The sequence below is a fragment of the Diachasmimorpha longicaudata genome, chromosome 12, assembly GCF_034640455.1.
Source record: "Diachasmimorpha longicaudata isolate KC_UGA_2023 chromosome 12, iyDiaLong2, whole genome shotgun sequence".
Classification (NCBI taxonomy): domain Eukaryota; kingdom Metazoa; phylum Arthropoda; class Insecta; order Hymenoptera; family Braconidae; genus Diachasmimorpha; species Diachasmimorpha longicaudata.
In genome coordinates this window covers 6,626,158-6,650,303 of record NC_087236.1, presented here as the reverse complement: position 1 = coordinate 6,650,303, position 24,146 = coordinate 6,626,158, and the positions used below count along the sequence as shown (strand labels likewise).

General features: G+C 41.9%; 3 protein-coding genes across 5 annotated transcripts; 1 reads left to right on the top strand and 2 right to left on the bottom strand.

Moving 5' to 3' along the window:
* Nucleotides 1–123: 123 nt before the first annotated feature.
* LOC135167944 (bladder cancer-associated protein) lies at nt 124–1,967 on the bottom strand. Its single transcript, XM_064131681.1, has 2 exons — nt 1,557–1,967; nt 124–1,468 (listed from the first exon to the last, which is right to left on the bottom strand). Exon 2 carries the CDS (start codon nt 1,378–1,380, stop codon nt 1,159–1,161), a length of 222 nt encoding a protein of 73 aa, XP_063987751.1. The 5' UTR covers nt 1,381–1,468; nt 1,557–1,967; the 3' UTR covers nt 124–1,158.
* Nucleotides 1,968–2,925: 958 nt separating this feature from the next.
* Nucleotides 2,926–23,465, top strand: LOC135167912 (uncharacterized). Of its 3 annotated transcripts, XM_064131588.1 has the most exons (6): nt 2,926–3,310; nt 5,769–6,023; nt 13,437–13,529; nt 16,099–16,233; nt 16,625–16,789; nt 17,563–23,465. In XM_064131588.1, the coding sequence occupies exons 2-6, from the start codon at nt 5,790–5,792 to the stop codon at nt 22,747–22,749; spliced, it is 5,814 nt and encodes a 1,937-aa protein (XP_063987658.1). In that variant the 5' UTR covers nt 2,926–3,310; nt 5,769–5,789; the 3' UTR covers nt 22,750–23,465. The 3 variants fall into 3 exon arrangements, with proteins under 3 accessions (XP_063987658.1, XP_063987661.1, XP_063987660.1); XM_064131591.1 differs by lacking the exons at nt 2,926–3,310; nt 5,769–6,023 and adding an exon at nt 10,882–11,195; XM_064131590.1 differs by lacking the exons at nt 2,926–3,310; nt 5,769–6,023; nt 13,437–13,529 and adding an exon at nt 14,431–15,404.
* LOC135167958 (uncharacterized) lies at nt 4,213–5,427 on the bottom strand. Its single transcript, XM_064131696.1, has 3 exons — nt 4,726–5,427; nt 4,610–4,659; nt 4,213–4,566 (listed from the first exon to the last, which is right to left on the bottom strand). The coding sequence occupies exons 1-3, from the start codon at nt 5,408–5,410 to the stop codon at nt 4,303–4,305; spliced, it is 999 nt and encodes a 332-aa protein (XP_063987766.1). The 5' UTR covers nt 5,411–5,427; the 3' UTR covers nt 4,213–4,302.
* Nucleotides 23,466–24,146: the final 681 nt, after the last annotated feature.

Genomic DNA, 24,146 nt, shown 5'->3' with positions numbered 1-24,146 from the left:
AATAAATTAATAATATGGAACAGCTATTCTCAGACTTTACTCCTCGAAGGAGCTTTCAACATTTACGAGATGAAATCCTTTTTTATAAAGTTAATTGAGGGTTATCAAAAGAAAGTCAGGATAAAAATGTTGCTCTGTCTCATTTATTATGCGTCATTAATTAGTATTTCTTCTTTTTGTTCTGTACACACCATTTTGCTATTATGGAATTCTATTATTTGGCTCTGAAAAACGGTATCAATCCAACAAACTGCATCATCTACACTATTAAATTCTTTACACTCTATCACTCTTGTTAATGTCATCTTGCTTTATAAATTTCATAGAAAAATTGAATACGTCAGCGCAATTATAACATCTATTGCGATTACAATCCCTTGAAATTCCTCCTCAATTGCCTAAGAGGCATATGATAGTAGATGCCCTTGAATGCTACAAAAATCCCAAGATGCTATCAGCAAACAAAAATCGCTAATTGATTTTGATCAAACAAAATTCGTCTGTATAATATGGAGAGTATTGAGAAGGCTGGACCAAACTGGGCATCTTCGAGTTGTTTAAAAATTGAACCCGTTGTGAAATGGGATATTTATCTCTTACAAAGAGCAACTCTTTCTTTTCCCAATGAAGTAGAGTGATAGCCCATGTCCATTCTGTCCCTCCTCCCCTAAAACCAACTACTTCCTCCATTCTCCCATATTTTTAGCTGAAATATTTAAATGCAGAAGAATATTTGATTCAGTTATTATCACAAAATCATTCCCTTAATTTTCTGGGTCATGACGGTTTACAGTGCCTCATTGGCTCGACGAACAAAGAACCTACTTGTAAATATAGAAATGACTCATCGAAGAGTTGAAGCATTTGACGAAGCATTTTTGAGTTATTTGTGGAATTGATCCACGAAAAAAAAATGTCTTGATGAGGAAGCACGTAGTAACTAGTTCACAATTAATAAAATTTAGATGCGAATCTTCTAGAGCACTGTAGGCTGCAATAATCACTCCCTTCACTCAATTAAATCAGCAATTATCAAAGAAAGACTTTTCCTTCGGTTTACCACTTTAATATGATTATCGTTATCAACAATCAATGGTCAATATCATCTTAACCCTAACCTCCAAAAATCACTCGATAACATGCTTGGTAACTTATGAGCTATTCACAACTGTTGCTCCAGAATAAACAATTTCCTACTCCGCTGTAACATATTAACGAAACAGCAGCAACAAAAACGAGACTGCATATTATACATGGCTTTCGCTCAAGGAAGAAACCGATGAGGTACAATACCATGAACATAACATGAGTTTGAAGCAGGGCTGGGTTTACTGGTTTTGGTATCAGTAAAACTGGAATTAGCCACTGTAAACAATACATTCTTCTTTCTTCCTGTCTTTTTTAAATTATTAAATTGTCTGCTCCAAAGGGTATAATCCATTCGTCAGTGAACCATCTCCATTGACACCTGAAAATAACGTAACCAAACTTTTGTTACGTTTTTTGTAATTCATCGGTTGTACTCATTATTAGCGAGCAATTATTGAGTAACATACCTTCTTTTTACTGGTCATCATAACCTCGACGATTTGTCCATAGTCCTTATTGTAGTATATAACGAATATATAATACTGCTCGTTAGGAGAGACTGAGAATAACTGTTTCTATGATGCAATAATTTTCACTGGTCACTTGCATAAAATGATGATGTTTCAATCACTCTCGAGTATTTCCTTGTTATTTACGGTTTTTGAATAGCTATTAGAATAATTAGATTATCGAATGATTTGATTGTTTCATTCACATAGTCCAGTGCACAGTATATTTTTATTTAATCTTGATCTTCTTGCGAACTCTGCAACCCATTTTTTACCAGTATAATCATTGATGGAAGACTGAAAAATTTTGATAATAAATGGGGATCAAAATCTAGACATTTTTGGGCGTTTGCGGTCTTTGGAGGAATGCCGATAGGTTAGAGATGTTCATTATTAACGGAGGGTTACACTGATAGTCATAAATAATGGGGAGGAATTTTAAAACTTTACAATTTTCGTGTGATACCTTTTTTACTCTTCATTTGGAATATCATTTAAGAAATTGCTTTATTTATCTCAAGAGTTGAGGTTAAATCAACGTTTATTGAGTTTTATGATGTTTTTATGATTTTCAACTTCCGCATAAGGACCCGGTTTCCGTGAGAATGTGATTTTGATCATTCACACGAATACATCTAGTTGTAATATCATAGAACAAGCTACCAAAGTCCTCTTATCTCCATGTCTTTTGTTTTTGATGAATATCTTTTGATGTGAGGGGAGGGCGATAATTTTGATTCGGGACCTTCATTTAGAGTCTTAATTAAAATTCCCCCAAGATGATTAAATCTCTCTCAGTGTCCCTAAATATCATTAAAGCTCTGCTATTAATTGGACTTGATAGACTGTTACGGAAGGCAGTATGATAGACCAAGTTAAAAAGAAGTTTTAATAATTCCCTCCATGACTAACTTCACTCTGAATAACAAAAAATCCCATTATCAAGTAACTGTGGAATGGACATGTCAAATGTCCAAGCACATGCCACCTTGGGAATGTCACATACATTCAGCAGCAATAAACATTGTCGAGGAACAATTGTGCAAACAATGGAGAACATTCGTGTAAACATCAGCATCGAACTCATTTCATTCGGTCAAATGAATTATTGTCCGGAATATCATAATATTCCCTGTCATACAACAAACCATTACATGGTATATATGTACATATACTCGTGTATAGCCCGGTATGTTCCTCGTAAAAAAAAGAGGCCATACTGTGAGGAAAGTTGTGGCACGATGTTGACTACTGTATGCTGTTGCGCCCAATCGTGAGGCAGCATAGTAGAAGCCATCTTGCTCAACTCCTGCCTTCCGAGCTGGAAGTAACATGGGGCCGGGCCCAGTGTATCAGCGGTACACATTGAGGACTCTCGCGTCGTACATGGCAGTGAAGTGACGTCCAACTATTTGTTGTTGACAGCAATGAGAAGTTTGACTATCGACGGACAATCATCCCCTCGTCTGTGGATGTACCTGTTGTCCAATGAGTTAACAACATTTGATACCCTGTTGGTGATTACTGTGTGACAATTGTAATGAAATGCGTTGAAGTGAAAAAATGTGCTGACGAACTGAATTGAATTGTGTTTATCGAATTTATCGAATCGACAGTGGAAGAGTGACAAAGTTTTCAACCGGGAAAATAACCACTCACTTGTTGCACGACATTGAAGACCTGGAGCTGCTAGGGTGATGCCGAGGATTATGGTAAATATTGCAATTTTTTTTCTAATTAATTCATGCTGGCACGGGAATAGAGGTGCTAATTGGTGGCCCTGATCAAATTCCAGTGCTGGTCCTGGATATTTTACTGACTTTCATGTGAATTTGTTTGGGACTTTTGTGAATATTTTGCAGTATTCATACCAGAAAGTTTATACATATGATGGAGGACAATAATGTAGCAAATAACTGTTCGTGTTTTTCGTCTATTCGTAAAATAACTGGTGTATAAAACACAAGAGCCATTTGCCACTTGTTTTGCTGTGGTTTTGAATTATGTAGGTATTCCTTTCATGTTATGAGCCCGTACACCATCATCTGTATATTCTATTGGATATAACTGCATCTCCTGACATTCCGGTGAATTATACACCGGATAAACGTTGAATGTTTGAATTAAAAACATTCGCCGCACATTTCCAGGATTTCTCGTTTTATTTGATTTTACATTGTTTGAATGCACGATTGTCCAATGATTTTCATCAGCTATCTGTCCTATAGGTGGAATTGTCGGTTCATAAGTTCATCGGCTACGCAATATAATATATTCTTGGCGCATAGTTGTGGCAGTGTGCGTGTGCCTAAAATTATTATGTCTTCGAGAGATAGAAAAATAGTTATATTCTTTGAATAATTCCAGGAGTGATTCTTGGAATTCATCGATGCCTCGTGAAAGCGTAATGCATAATCGATTTTTAAGTGACGCCTTCATTCCGAAGTGATTCGTCAAATTTAACAACAGGAATCTATGTTACCGTATCTATCGATTCTATAAATTTACTTTATTAATTCAACCGTGGAGAGGCGGAGATTCATCATTCGATATCAAGTAATAATATCCGTGCCAGAATATCTTGATATTTATTTATGAGCTCTCGTCTTTTGATTGAGAGGATTAGAAGGTTTTATTTCGAGTTGAAAAATTTACTCGATTTTTTTTAGTACATGTACATGTCACAACGATCTGTAAGGGTAATTTACGTCAGACAAATTATTTTTAACGACATATTGGGCAATATCGAAAATGGTCTCACCCGTAAGGCTTTTCTCAGCAATTGGCACGTACAAGTCCAGACGATTGGTCCCATGATAATTGAAAATTTTTTTAGATAGTATGTTGCACACATGGTGAAGAATTTACAGCAACTGGTCAACGGGACATAGTAAAGTATCGTTGTAATTGTATCTGGTAGTATTGTTATTACAAAAACGGAAATAATTCCCACTGAAAAAAATACGTTCTTTTAGTATTTTCTTATCACTTTGCGGACTTGACGAAAGCACCCGAGCGGTAAAAAAATCCACATTATTTTGATTAAAGAGAATTAACTCCCCTTATCAAGAGTGTAATTGAGCAATTAAAGTGATTCTCAAAATATTAATGAGTCAGGTATCCATACTCCCACTCTTCCTGATATTACCCAATAATCGAAAAGCGTCCGCTTCGTGAGGCCGCTGAACATCGTTCGGTCGATCCCTTCCACGTAGTGCATTGAATGTTAATACATTCAAACCGATAGCACCTCCACAAAACTGGATCAGATACATTGTTGTAAAAAATACATAAACTGCAACGCCAGTCTCTCCTCGAAATAATTCATAAAGATGAAGTTCAAATGCCGCTGTTACAGTTGCGAATGCCCAAATAATGAACACGGCTTTGATTGCTACAGTAGTTTTTGATAGATTTTTTTGCTGGGTAGAATCACGACAACAAATCGCGAGATATCGATCGATACTGAATACAATAATCGTAAGCAGCGAACTCTGGAAAACAATTCGATCAGTATAAGCTCGATCGAGATAAATTTCCATGTCGTAATTGTTCTGGAGGACGTCCTCTAGAATATCTAGTAGCGAAACGATATTGGAGACAGTCAGACTGAAGATGTAAGAACCCGTGGAATTATGAACCGATTTTCCCACTGCGAGTGCCAGGAGGATAAAGAAATTGGCAATCGAGCCCACGATTAAAATTAATGAATCGAGAAATTTGAGGCTTTCTACGTTAAACAAAAAATCGTCACTTTCTTCGGCGATTAATTTCCCCGTTAACTTGATGTTAAAAATATAGTCCTTTCTCATGGTTCCCACTGCTTGCTATTAACAAACCTCCACCGAATTGCTATTCATAACTGGTGATTTGATGAGGCGCCTGCATGGGAATAGTCTGCTTCCCTTGTGCTTCCCTTCCGACGAGGTGTGCCAGTTTAATTGTCTGGTGCATCTAAGCTAATCACATATTTTTTGCACGCAATGATGCTATCTAGGTGAGTACAGCAACGTATACAGAAGGGAGGGCAGCCGCTAGCTGCGTGCGATAGCACAGCAAAGCCTGCCTTCAAATGGAATTGCTCCTAATTCGCCCTAGAAAAAAATTCTCTTGAAAATTCAACCATTCGCCTGGGATATCTAATGCAGTTGATATTTTTATTCTCTTCAGATAACGTAAGAGTCTGCCACAATGACGATGATGGAATTGCTGCACCAGGAAATGGAGTCTGACACGACACTCAATTACTCCAAGTACTTGCAGTCGCCCCACCATTCGAAAATAATTCATCAGCATGCCCAGCATCCGGGCCAGATCCAGAATGATCAGCTGAGTGGTGATGATCACAACACAAGCTTCAATGGCACCAAAGGACTGCTGAATAAACCTGGCCAGAATAACTGCTTCCTCAACAGTGCAATCCAGGTAAATAAATTTTATTCAATTGTCCCCAGCTATGGTACTGCGTTATTCATCTGCAGTTGAAATGGTTGAACATGAAAGGTGGATGTTAGCACCGTTTATGTTGGCAACTTCAATATGTGTTGACGGCTTCCGGGAAGTAATTACCCTTGGTGGTGAACCCTTCGTCGTCTACTCCATGCTTTTCCATGATTGAAACAGATTCGGGGGGTCATTGCCAAGCCGTGAAATTATACTAGTGTTTTGTTACCGATCGTGAGAGGGACCTTGTGTAAACCCGTGTGCCTCAGAAGAGGTGAAGGTACGGACTCTAGAGACGTTAGACCTCGTCTTCATCCGGTCTTCACCTACTCCAGTGGGTTCACAGTTGTGGGTTACATTTTAGGTTCAAGGCTCATGTTATGGAAAATGAATTTAATTCATAGTAGCATTCAGGGAGGGGGTGTATTCCGTAGAATTCAATGTTTCTCAGCAGAAGTAGCTTTTGTGAGGGACTTTATAATCTCAATACCTGTGCCAATTAATTATAATAGCAGTGGAGGACTTGGAATTAATTTTTGGTTGGGACACGTCTGCCAATTTTTTTCACCGATGTGGCGTAATCTGAGGACCTCGAGATAATGGTCGCCACACGATCTCCATCCTCTGGCATAACGTGATAAAGTCGTCTTAAAAAATCTCCAGTAGAATTTCCAATTACAACGGCCCAAATAAATTGAAATATTAAGTACGAGTGGACGTTTAGATACAGATAGTGCCCTTCACGAGCTCTAAATCAAGAACAATGAACAGAGTCTTGGAGGTCCCTCAAATACGATATTACTAATGGCAATCGCTGAGCCGTATATCCGGGCTTTTCGTTATGGTTGGAAATAATGGTATGCAAGTGCATATGAAGCCAAACTCAACAGGTACAGTTGTATCCTAAAGTAGTGAGGACGAAACCTGTTGCACAAGTCGATTTGAAGCAGGTGTGCATTTGGTGGATCCTCTGATTCACCTGAGGGTGCAGGTGCTACACTGGGACTAACGAACAGTAACACTTGGTGGTTTCAAAAAAAATAGGAGGGGGACCAGATTTATTTTTATTCGTGCTCCTGAATAGGAGCATTGTGCTCGGCCGGGTGTTGGGGCTGATACATACGTTGGCTCGCCCAACAACGACAAAATGATTCGGGCGTACAAAATTTATTTTTTAAAACATTTTGTTCTCGTGATTTTTTTATAGAAAAACATTTTTTTGTCTAATTTCTACGTGACCGCGTCACTATCTGTGAAATTAAATTCACACGTCGATAATTGAGTTCAATCAGAAATATGTAGATTCAAGAAAGCTAATAACCTTGACACAATCCAGTTAATGGGATCGTAAAAATCCCATCGAATTAATTGCACCCGATAAGCTGACATATTCCAAGCAGTCTGGCATTTTTTCCTCCCATCTATACACAGATTAAATTTTCCCTTTGATGTCCAATTCGTCGAGGTCAACGGGTACATGCTCTGTGAAATCTGCTGGGTAATACTCCAGGTCCCACGTGATTCAAGTACCGTGACCACGCAAAGGAAAGCGAATGAGCGAAGCCACGATATGGGAGAACGGACAATACGGGTTTTTTTTTTGACGATGGAAATAGGGGAGTTCGAATGAGGTGGATAGGAGTGAGGAGGAGGGTGAGTGGGGAGTTTGAAAGAAGTGTTAAAGTAGGAGCAGGGATAATCAAAACCGGAAGCCCGTACCGGAACTGTTTTTCCTCTGCGTAGGTTCACATGACTTCTAGTACTCAGCGGTGAGATTTTTATGACGAGACTATTCGAAATTGGCAAAGACGACCTGCAGTGTGTATTGGCTCGCGTTGTCAATGGTATTAACAATTTCCAATTTAGATTGAGAGCGTGTATTTGGCATTGTCGATGAGTATTTGTCAGGACAAAGGGCCCTCTCGCATTATCAATCCCACCGAAATCATTGGAATTGGAAAGCAGGATTGTAATGCCTGCTATGATAATAATCACGTTGATGTTCATAAATACAGACTGTGCATGAGTTAATCTCCAGCTGTATTTGCGGGAATGGATTATTCGTGCTGAGGGCGTGAATTACGATAACAATGGGTCAATATCCTCAGGTAATGATTCAAGTTTGTGCTTTATATGTCTCTGGGGAGCTCATTGTGAGTCATACGGACGGACTATTCCTGCTACCGGAGGTCCTTATCCCGTTCCTGAAGTTGTGGCGCCCCCTGTGCGATACAACTGGAATTGTTTATTGCGGGAAAATGGGAAGAGGGGCCCAGAGGCCCAACTAATCAATAGATAGAAATAAATTTAGGGGGATTTTTCTGTGTTGGTAAAAATTTTCGAAAAATCGCCAACAGTAGAGAAATGAAAAATACTCGGAATCAACCGAAGAGACTTTAAAGAGAAAGGTCAACAAGCTGAAGGTTTTCGTTTGAATGTATTCATGGCCTTCGAGAGGAACCCCTCAATTCCTCCAATGATCGATTACAACTCTGGCGTGAGTAACGCTAGTGCCTCATCAATAGAAAATTCTAATCCGACAGGCGATGAATCCCTTTAATTAACTACGGTAAAGTTTTACTCTAATTTGTACTGCCAAGACTGGTTCTTGTATTCTACCTATCGGAGTGAGGAACTCTATAGTAAAAACTCTCTTTTACTATCCACTGTTGCCTGTCTGCCATTCGGGAAACCGGTTTTTTATGCATCTTTGTTCAACGTCCGCCTCCACTACATCTCCATCTCTCTTTGGCTTGTCCTCGAAACTTTTACCGGTTGGAGATTTCTGGTACCGGTTTTTGACTTTCCTGCTTCATCCCAGGATCTTTCTCGAGGACAGGAAAAACATGTTCAAAACAAATACAAGTTCTGCTCATTTTGGTCATCGAGGGTTCAATTAGATGAGAGGATTTTGAGATTTGGGGGTTTTCTTGGAGAAGATGTCTAGTCGCAGGAGTTTTAAAAAATTTCATATTCAGCCGATTTATTGGGCAATTCTGGCATTAACGAGGGATAACGAGGGCTAAATTTTGCGAAATATAGTGGCTTTACGGTTGCATGCGCTTTACGGATTACAATTTCGTTGTGCATCTGTACCTATTGTGAACGTAGTTAGAATGTACCACAGCGCAGCAAATGCGCGGGGTACTATAGAAAAACCAGTTTTACTGGATTGCCGTAATGTTTTAGCCGTCTTTTTTGTCTCCATCGTCTTGTCTTCGTTGTTTGTAAGGCCCCATAGCGCGCACGTGCGCAAGAATAGTAGAATTTCTGTTGTTAGATCCGCTGTGGAGGAAGAAAGAGTTGGATCCACTCGGGGAATATTGCGGATGCTGAAAACAGCTCTTGGGTTTTAATATTTTTTTTTTCGAGGCCTTCGGAAGATTTATGGGGGAAAAAAGTTTGGAATGGAGAATATTGCTCCCGATTTTTCCCCCTCGGTGTTTGTACGTATGGATAATCTCCACTGTAATTTTACTGGGATAAAAAATTTAAGATTTTGTAATTGAACACCTCGGCACTGTTCACCTAATGATTCAATTGTTGTGGGCATTTTTTAAACTGAATTTTTTTTTTCATTTTGAAATCGCGTCAGCACCTTTCGTCTTGCTGGCATTTGGCGGCATATGGATTACGAGTGATCAGTAACAGATGCCTCAGCACCGAATACACTACTAAGGTTTTTCGGTTGCAAGCAGTCTTGTGGAAATGCAAGAAGATACTTAAGCGGTTATTTTTTACATAAATTGTATTCCTCGTGGCTGCGTCACAGGTGAATTTGAAGGGCCGTGAGGCTGAATATCATGAATAAATAAATAAAAATAGAATAATGCTCGTTCAGCGAACGTCAGAATGGAAATGACTAGGATTAACCGGGAAATTTCTGCCGCTCAATGGCGCGTGACGGCTAATTGAATTTTAATTGGGCCAATTTCTCCCCTTGGACGATAGTCCTTCGTCATAACTCAACAATACTGGGTATGCAAATACGTGCGTTGAGTTCAACAGACGATAGCCGGTAAAATCAACAAAATCCCGGGGAAGATAAGGTGTCAGGTGCGAGAGGGAAACTGCCGTCGGATTTTCCGAGATAACGAAAGATAATTGACTTCAACTTGAGGTCAAATCGTCGGCATAAAATTATTAATTAATTGGTAGAGACCAACAGGAGACGTGAAATTTTCGGAGGAATTTTCCTGTGAAGTGGATTTCCGTTTAGCTTCAGAAAAAAAATATAAAAAAATAATAAAAATCTTGGACTAATGAAAATCAATTTCAGTCGATGTTATCAGCTTCTCTCGGCATTTATCAATCTCCAAAATCACCGATTGGATTCAGGAAAAACCGGTACAAAGGCGTGAGGGTATTTTCGAGTCGACGAACTTAAAAACTCACGTCTAGTCGTAAAGTTTCGTAGTAATATACGACGTATTTCTCGTCCTCTTCCTCGTCCCCTTTGTTTGACCCTTTTTATATTTTTTCCTTTCTCTTCTCCCCTTCCTCATTGAACCGTAGCACCTACAACTCGGTTTCTCTTGTGTTGTCCGCGCAATGCCCGACTCACCCACCTCAGTAGTAAAACCGTGTGCGATAGTATGTGTCTGCCTTATAGGGCCCTCTTGCCGTATTTTTGACTGTAGAATCTTCTGCCTGCGCTTCACCATTTCGTAACAATATACTATACTCACCTGGAGAAGCGTTGGGGCCCGGTACGGGGCCCCGAAGATTCTGCGCCCTATCCTCTAACTTGGCGGTCTGACCGCGCGGTCGCGGTGGCACTGCCGTCGACGCCGATCACTTTGGGCCTTACCCCTCGCATTGTTGCAGCGACGCTGGCATCATCACGTATTGATATGAAGCCATACGTTCACGTTTTCCAATAAAAGTGTGAAGATTGAGTTTCGATTGATTTTAATAATTAATTAGCATTGCGTATCGATCGCTCAGAGCATCCGATCATGTTTGTCGTTGATATATCACCCAATCGAGTGACACTGTAGGCCCCAGTTGGCGGAGAGATTTGAGTGAATATTGTTGTGCCTCCCGGTGAGTGGCGGGTGATTTTTTTTTATTCCCTTTCGCAAGTGTGAGGGGATGAAAATGAAGCAGGACGAACCACTTCAAAGCCGGAGGGCTCTCTTCCAGATTGCAAAGGTCTGTTGAATATTAAAATACTCTTCCGATGAAATATTAATTCGTTAGATCGAGGCGTGTGCTCAGAGAACAGTGAGAAATGCTTGAGTGGGCATTGTAAGTGACATCCGACTGGAGGACAAGTCCCTCGAAGCAATTGCAGCTATGAAGGGCACAGTATTCAATTCCATGTTCGACATCGTGGAAAAAATTAACGTTATTATTATTTTTCTTGTAATTTTTATTCTCCGAATGAGTGAAAATTTTACCGTCGGGGGAATTAATAACGCGACGGTAATTGCGGGGGAATATTGTTTTGCCATTGAGTGTAATTTATTGCTCTGACTGAATTACGGTGTGGAAAGACCGACAGGAAGTCATTTCACAAGTCACCTCCACCATTGGGTTGTAAAAAGTAGATGAACTACTGGTTAATCGTTGGTATCGATTAAACAAACATGATGCGCCGCAACCCCTGCCGAATTATCGATATGATTTCATGCACAGGGCTGACCACACCTGTCTCGTTCCCCTTTTTTTCATAGTAAAATAGTCATTTTTACATTGCTGTGGTGCACTGCGCGTCACACTTCGTTCCACACCATTTGTATTTCGCTGTGGATTCTCATGGGTTGGGTACAGTGCACACGATAAAAGTCGAGAGGATAAGCATACACGTGTAAGCGTCATTTTTCGCATTACAATTCCAAAGTCATTCATATAAGATTCAGTGGAGGTATTTTCTATGTGCCGGAGCACGAACGTAGAGTGAAACACTCATTCATTTTTTTTTACTCGACTCTTTCGAAAGAGGAGGAAAATGGGAGGGGAAATTGTGGTCGTTCCACAAGACCTCGCTGCTAATTTTCCGTTTTAATAGTCGACAGAGCACATTTTTTACACTGAGTAATGCAAGTTTATTCTGAGGGTTCATTGTAATTGTTCACTTTGTTATTGTTTATGATTTAATCTCCATGAGAATAGAAAAAATCAGTCATTAAAAATTATGAGAAGTAAATTCATAACAATTTATATTTTTTGGTGCTGTAAAGGTTGTGAGTTTTAAAGGCCAGTGACGAGTCGACATAAATTTTTCATGAAGCAATAAAAAGAGAAAATTAAAAATATCTCAGAATTTTTCCTCAGAGCATTAGTGCATTTTTTTTTTGCTAGACGTCTGGTGAAGAATTCTGCGAGGTCCCACCGTTTCTAAAACTCTGGAATAAATCTCCTTTGATTTTTCTCTCTGTGCGTGATTGAACACCATGGGAATGCTCTTGCTGGCATAAATTTAGTGCCACCCGCTGAAAAACATTTTCTCAAATCCTTCAATTTTCCCCCCGTATATACACAGTCACGTTTTTCCACGGCTATTGTGTGACACACCACTCAGACGCGCCTGCACGGTGGGATCCCCATGTACCTGCATCATTTTAGGGTATCTTGGACACCCCTAGTAGAAGGTGCCCTTCGTATTCACCTGCCTGAGGTCGAACACGTCTTTGTACAGGTTCATCAGGGCCTGAATTTTTTTGTTCCCCTGTGCGGGAGCAAACGAGGGACTCGAGATTTCTATCCCTCTATTTATGGCCCTTTCTGTCCTTTCAGTACCATTTTGGCTTTTCCCACGATGTAATAATTTTTACTATGATTATATACTTCTGGAGATTATGCTAGTAACGGAGTCGCTGTTTATTCTGTATATGGGTGTGAGCTGACGCAAATTAGTTTTTAACTATTGCAAACTGCACAGGATGTGGATGTTCACGTATCCTTACTATTTACTCAATACCGAGGAATCCCACCCAAATGCCGGCGATGTAATCAGTAATTGCCTCTCTTTCGTGGACAGATATAAATTTTTTTATCTCTAAATTCCTGACCACAATCGTCAAAAGACTTTTTTTTTGTCAGTGCACGTATAACTGGTATTCCAAAATAGTGCCAGTCTGTTTAGCTTCCAGGAAAGATTGTGATTTCGATATAGGCAAAGGTAAAACTGTATTCAATTTTCCTGTGAACACCCAACCCCAGGTTTACACTAGAAAAACGGTATCTCCATTTTATAGTTTAAATCTTTTTGCATGCTATCGGTATGTAGAGTAATAAGGCCTGTACGTGTCAGAAACTACTTATTATCGGTTGTGGCAACATTCCTCAGAATTATTATCTCCCCCCGAGTCTGTGGAATATTGAATTACCCATAAAATCAAGCCATGAATATCCCCCCAAATTGACCCTATGCGTCATTTCTGGTTTCAGGTGCTGTGGCATCTCGATATCTTCCGGAGGAGTTTCCGCGAGCTATCCGGACACGCTTGTATGCGAGAATCCTGTATCTTCTGTGCTCTGAAGGTGAGTAACATAAGCAATCTCATTTTCCTTTCTCTACCAAAAATTCACATTCATCTCGGGTGTAAAATTCATCGCCATCTCAGGTCTGACATCATCATAAAATAATACTATCTGTCGCTGGTCACATCTCAGCCACCTTGGGAGAGACGTGGTGGGAATACCATCATTGAAAGCTGTTCTTTTGTCTCATATTACCAGCCACTAAAACAAATCATTGCGAATTTGTCCATTGTCAGTCGCGCTAGTGATCCATTAAACCTGAAACCCCATTTTTAAAACTACATTTTAACGACATTCTAATCTAATTCAGTGGCGAAGTGATAAAACGAGATAAGTCAACACATCGCCACTCAATTGCCTTCGATAAATCGATCGATTGTTCCTGAGGGCTTCAGGTTAATGACAATGGGCATCAAATCTTCTAAAAAAATCCTTAATCACCGGAGTTGAAAATAAATAAAAAATAATGTCGATGAGGAGCGTTCGATCTCATTTTTCACTCGACAAATTCCCGAGTTGAGAGGAGCAATGAGAATTTACGTCACAGCATTACAGTTGCATTCGGCATTGAGTATCATGCATGCTGTGTGCAGCCTCCGTACACCAACACTTTGCTACTGTAGCATGTACAACGTGGAAAGAAATCGGCGCATTCTTCCACTTATACTTTTACTTGTACGAAAACTGGAAATACGCATACAAGTTAACCGGCATAATACGTATACACTGAATCATTTGGGGGGAGGGGGAGGAAGGGGGTGTACAGGTAGTAGTTATGTGCGCTCTGGGCACGACCAAGTGGAAAACCAGCTTGGTGAATGTATAGGCCTTGCTTTACAGAATGATGTCAGCCATTGCTTGGGACCCTCTAAGATCTATCTCGCCAGAAAGGGGACTTGGCGCGGGATTGCTTGGGCCCCTCGGGGCGCTCCTCTCGTATTGTAGCAAGGTGGGGGCAGTTAGTCAGCACTCTCTTACGCGCTGTTCCGAAGGTACGTGCGCCAAGTTAGCGTACTACGTTACTCTGGGAGGCTGGAGGAAAAATAACGTGATATTTTCAGTGGATTATTTATGGAATTTGTTCACAACTGCGGTTCCGGTGTTTAACAAGTTTTGGGTCAATGGTGGAATACTTTGACGTGTTGTTTTGGGGTAACAAGTGTTGGCATGAGCTGCTGGATGGTCTGGAGATTGAGGGAGAGACGGTGCAGTTGCATTACTCGGGATTATCGCTGGATTGAATAATAATGATTTTTTGTGATGTAAAAAATGTGGCTGAATGAGCATTGGATATCGTGGAGAGTCACCCGGAGGGAGCGATCACGTGGGGATATCGTGTGCAGCGTTAGCTAGCCCTTCGAGTCTTTTGTTCCTCTGTTCCTCGATGGGGCGTCCACGTCTCTCACCTTTCTATTATTCGTGGAATAAAAATAAGTTTCCGAGAGAATTGAGGAATTTTTAATAGCTTCGGTCTGTGTGGCGCGTAATTTTTCTAATAGTGATACTGTTTGGATAATTAACCTGGGGTTTATTGTCATGAATCTGGTGCCGGCAATGTGGGGGCAAATTGAACTGAAAGGGCTGTCGTTTTGTGAAATGAGAGTGAATGGTTTGTTTCATAGACGGGATTGACATTCGATTGTGATTTACTGAGGAACGTTGAAAAATTTTCACGTTTCATTCAGAGCTGCAGACATGTTGAAGTGGATTAAAGTTAAACAGCCGAATGATGCAGCTGCTAGTACAGTTTATGAAAATCCGGGAGAGAATGGGGATCAGAAGTTTGATGTATTGGACAAGACCAAAGGTGAAAAGGCCAATCGTGAGATCGAGACCGAAGATTCAGCATCAGTTGATTCAAAGGAGTCCCACAAAGTATGTCTTCCTCGACGGGAAATCTTAAACTTTTTTCTCTACCCCAAAAACCCTTGCGTAATTGATTAAGGAGGAGGGTGATTAATTCATTGGAAATATTTATCAATAATTGAGGAAAGGCACAACCTTCAGCTGATAGATTGCTAACTATTTCTCCTGGGCCCCTTTTTTTTTTCCTTCGGGCCTCGGTTTTTTTAATCTGGAGATCGATCACGTTCAGAATCGAGTGTTGAATATTTCCCAATCGAATGGAGAAATCATTTCGTTAAGACATAGATGTAATCTCCGGACTGATCTCAATCTGCGGGTTCAATATCAGGGGCTTTATTAATTATCGTCAGGATCATTTTTTTTTGTTTACTCAGGGAATGCGTTAAAATTTGGGGAGCCGTTTCGAATGAACAACCGTCGTTCAATGAAGTGATTGCTTTGAGGAAATAGATATGAATATAAAAAAAAATATACGCTTTAATCCGTATGATACAGACAAAAAACGTGACTCGTTTTCCCAGAGAAAGTAATGAGATTGCAGCGACAGGACTACGATTCGATGCAGGAATTTCATGCGTAAGATGCTGCGTCAGATTAACCGATGGATTTTTCCTCCAATATCGCCTTCATTTTTCAATCGTTATTATCAGTGATGAACAATGAAAATGAAGATTCATAGAATTTTTATGATTTTTTCTTCCAGGATTTGTTCTCACAGTTGCAATTCTCGCAAGAGAGTGCACTACCTCCCGATGCACTACGAAGAGCTCTCGCTGAAAGTTTCCTAGACCAGCAGCGGTTTCAGCTGGGCTTCATGGACGATGCCGCGGAGTGTTTCGTAAGTATTACCACGTAATCCATCGATTTAATTGATTTGGCCGGTAGGATAAATAGTCCATGATGAATAAATAATTATGCAAAGGTCAATAGGTACGAGTATGTTAAAGTTCAGGAAAAAAATTAAATTTCTATAATTTAATTTCTGAATATTCACGTTTTCTGTCGTCAAAGTTACAAACAAAATTCTAACAGTGCACGAAACCACTCAAAACTCTAAATCACTTGCCTATTCTCATTTGTATTACGATCACACGTTTGTTCCGTGTTGGTATGTGGTGCATGTATACGTGACACAAAAAAGTTCAGCCCTCGCGTTTCCAGTGAATTATACCACTCGCTGAAAATAGCAATTTCGTTTGCTTCTATTGGATTTTTAAATCTCTCAACAGGAAAATATTCTCCTCCGGATTCACTTGCACATCGCAAATGGAGAGGCCGAGGATATGTGCAGTGCGAGGCACTGTGTGGCACATCAGAAATTCGCCATGACGTTGGTGGAGCAGAGTGTGTGCGGAGCTTGTGGTGCTACCTCCGAGCCCTTACCTTTCACCCAAGTGAGTAAACATCGAAGTGAATATTGACAATAATTCAATATCAGGCAGAAATTCAAAAATTCTTTTTACACCTCCAAAAAATGTCATTTTCGATAAAGTCAAAACGTTGAGTCATCGCCTGGAATTCCTTTTCCCCACTAATTATGTTTTAATCACCAGCTTAAAAATCTATCAAAAATCAATATCGAGTCGCCCGTTTAACCTCTTATGTTACGATTTTTACCGTCATTATTTGGCAATTAGCGTTTGAACAGTAATCGTAAAATATCACTGTTTTAAATTTTTAATTACGGGTGCATAAGGCAGTTAATGCCATCGCCCTTTCAATTCACACGATCCCCATCAATTTCCCATCATCTTTCATTCATACCCGTGCAATCACCTTTTTTCTCTCTCATTATGAAATAATACGTGGGAGGCTTTCCACTGGAGATATCGTATGCAGTATTATGCCCCCATATCAATTCACATAATCCACGGATATGTATCAAGTGTTTCTCAATAGCATTAACGAATCCCCTGGACAATAAAATAGTCCTCACGCCTACGACACTCTTGTACCCATGACAAGCTTGTGGGACAACTTGATTGACTTGTATCAAATGTCGCGTCAATTGTTATTAGTAATTTTATACGCGAAGTCAACAAAAATTATTGTAAACCACTGTAGAAATTTTAATTTGAAAAGAAAAATTAATCAAAGGACCTCCTATTAAAAAAATTAAGATTAGCCAGGCTCAGAGACTGAAGAACAAATGTATTTCCCTTTCCAGATGGTGCACTACGTGTCAGCATCAGCGCTGACGTCGCAAGTACATCCGTTATCTCTCGCCGACAAAAACAGTCCCGATTTTTTCGGCCAATTGTTGAGGTGTGCAGGAGGGATGGGAGATATTCGCGATTGTCCGAGTGCATGTGGTGCTAAAATACAAATATGTCGGACCCTCATGAATCGTCCGGAAATAGTATCGGTGGGTGTAGTCTGGGACAGCGAGAGGCCGTCCCTGGAACACATAATGGACGTATTTGCGACAATCGGTACAAATCTCCGTCTCATCGACGTGTTCCACAGTGTCGTTGACTCAAGATGGGGTACATCAACCGTTCACAATCTAGTTGGGGTCGTCACCTACTACGGGAAGCACTACTCCACCTTTTTCTTCCATACGAAGTTGAAGGTTTGGATCTACTTTGATGACGCGACAGTGAAGGAGATCGGTCCCCGCTGGGAGCAGGTCGTGGAGAAATGCCGGAGGGGTCGATACCAGCCCCTTCTGCTGCTCTACGCGACCCCCGGTGGTACCCCCGTCAACACCGACAACGCCCCAAAAATCGTAACAGCATTTCCAACGAGTAATACCATGAAAGTCCCACTCAAGACCAGTGCGAGACGATCGGTAACTCCTAGCCCAGAAAAACCACCGATAAACAACACAGCCCGACGTGCGATAACACCCAATCCTGATCATCCACCGCATGTTTACACCCAGAGGCGCGTCTACAACGATTATCAGAACTTGACAGACATTCAGAAGACGATATTCAGTAACGACAGTGTGGACAGTGTTGACGGAGCTGTGGATTCGAAGTACATAAGCCGCAGGGCAGTGGAGAACGTGATGCACCAGCAGAAGAAACAGCAAATGCAATTGACCCGGAGTCTCAGTGCAGGTGCAACACCCCAGGACGGTATCAGCATTCCAGATCACCTGAATGTCTCGCGTCGTCGGGATTCGGGTAATTGGTCGGGGGATCGGAACAGTGCGTCCTCAAGCTCATCCACAACGATGGATAATCCTTACCTGTACATCGTCAACAAAATGCAGAGGAATGCGGGAATTCCCAAGAGTCCGACTAGCAAATCCGGAGAAATGTCGAGCAGCAGTAGTGGTCACTATGACGCGGGTTACGATTCGTATTCGTTATCATCGAATGACAGTTTACCTCTTCAGCAGACATTGAAGCACAATCTCCAACTAGCGCAGATACCTGAGAGTTACCAGACAGCGTTGGACGACGATTGTGAGCGTCTTTGCAAGGAGACCGATGCCCTGCTGGATAAATCACGAGCTGCCGAGGACGCCGGGGACTTGGGAACAGCAGCTGCCCTTTGCAATGCTGCGAGTAGTAAGGCCAGGGCTGCTATGGACGCACCCTACAACAATCCCCACACCATCACGATAGCCAGGATAACTCACAACACTTGTGTCATGAGGTCTAGGAGTCTTCATCGAAGGATTCTGCAAGAGCAGGTGGCCGTCAACGGAGAGAAGGAGGAGGTTGTTGCGGTTGGGAGGCATTCACGGGAGAATAGCAAGTCAGGACAGCATTCTAGGCAAAATTCGAGGGACAAGGGGAATCACTCGAGACAAAACAGTCGGGAATTGCTGGTTAATGCATCTGCGTTGTTGGAGAAACCAGTCACCAAGAATATTGAGATTTATGCGACGTTACCGAAGAAGAAAAACCTTCGAAATAAATCGTCCAGTGTGATTGAGGATGAGGAGTACATGCTTTATGAAAGGCCCACGCAGAGGACCAGTATTCTAGGCCGGGTGAGGAGGTGCGATGACGATAAAAAGGATAAGAAGAGAGCGAGGAGTGAAGAGAGGAATAAGAATGTCTCTAAGGACTTTTCCATCGCTCCTTCGAGACTCTCAGTCTCACCGAAGAACGTCAAAACTGAAAAATCAAACGACACGAGCAAAGAGACCACGAAAAGTGGAATGAAAAATGCCGACGGTGGACAGCAGGCGGGAGATCAGAAAGGAAAGAAGCAGCACAAGATCAGGAGGAAGCTCCTGATGGGAGGTTTGATAAAACGGAAAAATCGAAGCATGCCCGATCTTCGTGAAGGGCAGGCACCTCCCTCTAGCAATCAGGATGCAGCCAGCACTCTACCGAAACAATCTGTTGATGATTCCAGCCTCGGTCTCAAGGGAAACAACCCTGGACAGACTTTGAGTGGTTATTTGTCCGAAGGACACTTGGAATTTACTGGAAATGTGACCCCTAATGGCAATCCCAACCTCGAACGCAGTCGATTGATGAGGAAGAGCTTTCATGGTAGCGTTGGCAAGGCACTGCACGTTGCCAAGGTCCCTCCACCGCCGCCGCTCAGGACGACTTCCCAACTTAGCAAGACTAAGTGTCATGGAGAAGTACGCAACGAGCAACAGCCCGATCAGCCCGTCAATATGATGGCTAATGAGCAATGCGTTAATCCCTCGCAGCAAGAAATAACGACGAACGCCTACTGGAGTCACTCAAATCCGTCAAATTTTTATACTAACTCCTCGAGCGATAAGAACTACGAGGATTATGTGTCGGAGCCACATTCACTACCATTTCTCCCTTCCTACAATGATCAGAGTAAACACTCTGGATTCATGCCGAGTCAGGCGAGTTATGATAACCCCAAGATTCAGGATGACGTTGTGAAATATGCCAATGGCATTCTGTACGAACCGGTGCTAGTTGTCACACACGCTGACGTTCACAATGAGCAGAGCCCTGGTAAACCACAGGTGGATGCTCTTCCCCCCTACCCAGTGCATGCGACAGTTGTCTCCCATTCACGCCAGTCGAGTGAAGATTTTCCACCACCACCGTATCCACCAGTGGCTGGTGTAGCTCATTCGAGACAGACGTCCGAAGATTTCCCGCCTCCACCCTCACCCCTGGAGGTGGATAATCCCCATCCCCAGGTGACGACGAACGTTCAGCCGATGACACAAACACAGACTGAAATCCAACAGTTGAGTACTCTCCTGGCCCAGCTGCAGCTGAAGAGGCAGCACATGCTGGAGGCCTCGCAGGTGCAAGAGAGCAGGCAGAATCAGGTGGAGGCACGTCAGGAAGAGGAGGAGAAAAATTCGAGTGAGACGTGGCTGAAGGAGCTGCAGGCCAAACAGGCGGAGAGGAAAGTCAAGAGGGTGGGACCACTGGACGGTCAGCAAGTGCCGAAGAGTATTGCGAGGAGAACGAGTGACCTGATGATGAACAGTTTGAATCAAACAGCAGTGCAAACGCCCGGGCACGATGTCATTGACTGTCCCAAGGTGGCCTCCTCCGTGAGGGACATGGCTGCGAGGTTCGAGAAAATCAAGCTGCAGCCGGAGATTCAAAACGAATCGGATGCGAAGCCCGTCAATTCCCCGAATGTAAACGCGAACGAAATTCGAAGGCAATCAGTGGAAATATTGACCCCGATGGCTGCTGATCACATTCCATCTCCAAAGACTGATAATAAAATGCCCACGGGCACCAGCTCTGACTTCACTTCGACGCAGAACGTCCCTGCAGCTGTGCCATCGGCAGCACCTGTAACGAACAGTCTAAACGCTGCGATTCTGTCGATGTCTCTGACGTTACCGCACGAGAACGGTCTGCCAATCGACTACCCTGAGGATGACATAAGCGAAGTGGCAATGCAGAACACCATTCAAAATACGACGATTCTTCCTAACGAGGAGGACATTGCACCGAGGAAAACGAGGAACAGAATTGGAAAGAAAAAGAGTGTCTCCTTCTGCGATCAAGTAGTGCTTGTTGCGACTGCCGAGGACGACGAGAAAGATTCCTACATTCCAAATCCCATTCTCGAGAGGGTTCTCCGGTCTGCCATGAACAAACCAGAGACTGCGGAGGTCCTGCGGGAGATCCGAAGCCTGCAAGAAGCTGAGATTAATCGGGAGAATGCACCTGCCATGAAATTCCAGCAGCAAACGCTGCCACTGAAGAGCGAGGCTGACAGCATACCAGCGACTCCCTTCCAGGATCAACTGAAGAGTGTCAACCCCATTGTCAGCGTTTCAGACCCAGTGAAGAGCAGTGTCGTGAGACAGAGCTCTAACGAAATCGTGGAGTCGGCCCAAGAGATGAGGAATTCGTATCCAACGTCCAATAGCGACGTGAGGGACAGTTACCTGAACTCCATGAATCAACAGAAAATTCCGTACTTGCCTCATGCACCAGCGCAAGCCAGGTACTCTCAGAGCACTTCCCCATCGCATTGTTACTCGTCATCAGCAACAATCCAGAGCTATCCCCAGATCTGCACAGCACATCCGAGAAACCAAACGATTCCGGCAGCTCAAATGCAGAAACCATCGAGTCCTTACACCGTCCAGATGCACCAGCAGTATCAGCCCAATGTTCAGCAGCTCACGCAAAAAATTCATGGAAATGGACATGCTGGTCACCCTGGTTACCCTCAGTTGGATCACCCTCAGCTGGGGAAACAACCGGGGCAGCCACAAGTACAGAATGGTCAGGGCCAGCGACTTCCCAGTCACAACTCCAGTCCAATAACTGTTCAGTACAATCAGCAGTATTTCCAGCAGCCCAATGAACCTCTGAATTCGTACCAACAATTTATGAATCAGAATCAACATCCAGTGAATGGATATCAGGGATATCAGCAGCACAACGGGTCAATGAGGATTTCCCAACAGCTGCCGCAGTATCAGCCACCACCGAGTCGTCTCATTCATCCACATTCGCAAGTGCAGAATCAGGTGCCCCAGCAGCTGCAAAGCAGTCAACAGATGGGTCAACTACAGCATCAGTCACCTCCGCAGAGTCATCAGCATCTCCACAAAGGCCAGAACTATCAGCCGAGGGTCGACAGCTATCAGAGGGCTGGGCAAAAGGTCGACCAGCAGAATATACTGGCGCCCAATCAGACTTATCCTCATTCACTTCAAAATGGCCAGATACAATCCAATGCAAAGTACCCGAATTATCAGCATCCACCGATTCCAAAACAAGCTAAGCAGATGCAAGTTCAAGCCAATGGTACTGTCAATGGTATTGGCAAGGGTCAAACCATTGGCATGCCATCCATTGGGACTAAACCTGTGCCATGTAACTTGTGCCGGAAGAAAACAGTTCCCGAAAATGTCGGTTACTGTTCGGACTGCGAGTTTTACATGTCACGGTTTCGACCGAAAACGTGAGATTACTTGGACTTAACGTCACAGGACATGGAAGGATCGTAGTTGCAGGGGAGAGTGGGTTATTATGGACACCTGCAGAAGGCTGGTAATTCATTGAACTGTTGACGAGGGGATATTTTTTTTGCTTGCAAAGTACAAATTTTTCTCTGTGATGAGACTGAGCTCAATTAATGAACAGATCCCTGAGGTGTCAGCCTTTTGAATAATTCTAAAGTTCATTTACCCCAGTCTCCCTGGTGCCAAGGGTTCCAGAGAACTGCTCAGTGTTCAGCGGCTCCTGGAGAGGGGCTTTTATCTGTACAAATTCAGCTTTTACTTATTTTTTTAAATGGATAATGGATCTGTCCAAGGAGCCGCGAAAATAATTGTTATTTCTGATGTGGTATGTCACACTCAGAATTTTAGGTAATATAATTTTTCTAATGAATTCCCAATTAAGTATTAATTCATTATGACGAGATAAGTTGGTAGGGGGTGGATATAGATTATAAATCATCACCTCACGCTAACAATTATATATATTTTTTTCATTTATCCTATCGAGGAAATTAATTAGTGATAGGTAATTCAATCGATCTTTAGGTTTCTACAGATTGGTATTCGGAAATTCATTCCATGAGTACCGTTGTGCCTTATATTGGTTAATCGATGGCTTCAAATATTTTACCCAAATAAAATAGGCAGGAATATGTAGAGAAATATTCCCTAGATTCTATTGGTAAATTCTTGATTAATTAATCAAGATTAATTGAAGGTTCCATAGGTGTTTAATGAGAATTTTTATCTTCATTTTTATCACGAGAAGAACACTATCTCCAACTCTACCATAATCGAATGTACATAGAATATTGTACAAAAACTATTTGCAGCTATACAGTAGTACCTAAAAATTACGAGAATTGTGATACTAGACATCTTCCGTACAACGTATCTGAAAAACGTCTAATCGATAAAAATATATAAAAATAATTAGGAGATAAAGGATGGGAAATACTTGATCTCTCCAGTGAATGCGTATTATTCGCTCTGGATAATTATTAATGTTTAAATTCGTCTTTATTTAAGGAACATGTACAATGTTTTTCAACATGTAAAGCTCTTTTTCAATGTAAACGGTATTTTGTTTTAAAAATACTGAAATATATGTCTATTTTCATGTTGAGAAGTTTTAAGTGATTTCCGTCTTACTTGGCTTACTTGAATTTGCCGCCTCGATGATATTGACCAATATCCTCCGTGAAAATCCATTTTTTACATTCTATTGTATTTTAAATATTTTTATTATCAATATCTATGTTTTTAATATTTTTTGTATGGTAATTCCTCATCTTTGAAAAGTTAGCTGCCGCTACGCCCTCTGCAAATGGCGGCGTAGCGGTGGACATGCGCAATGCGTG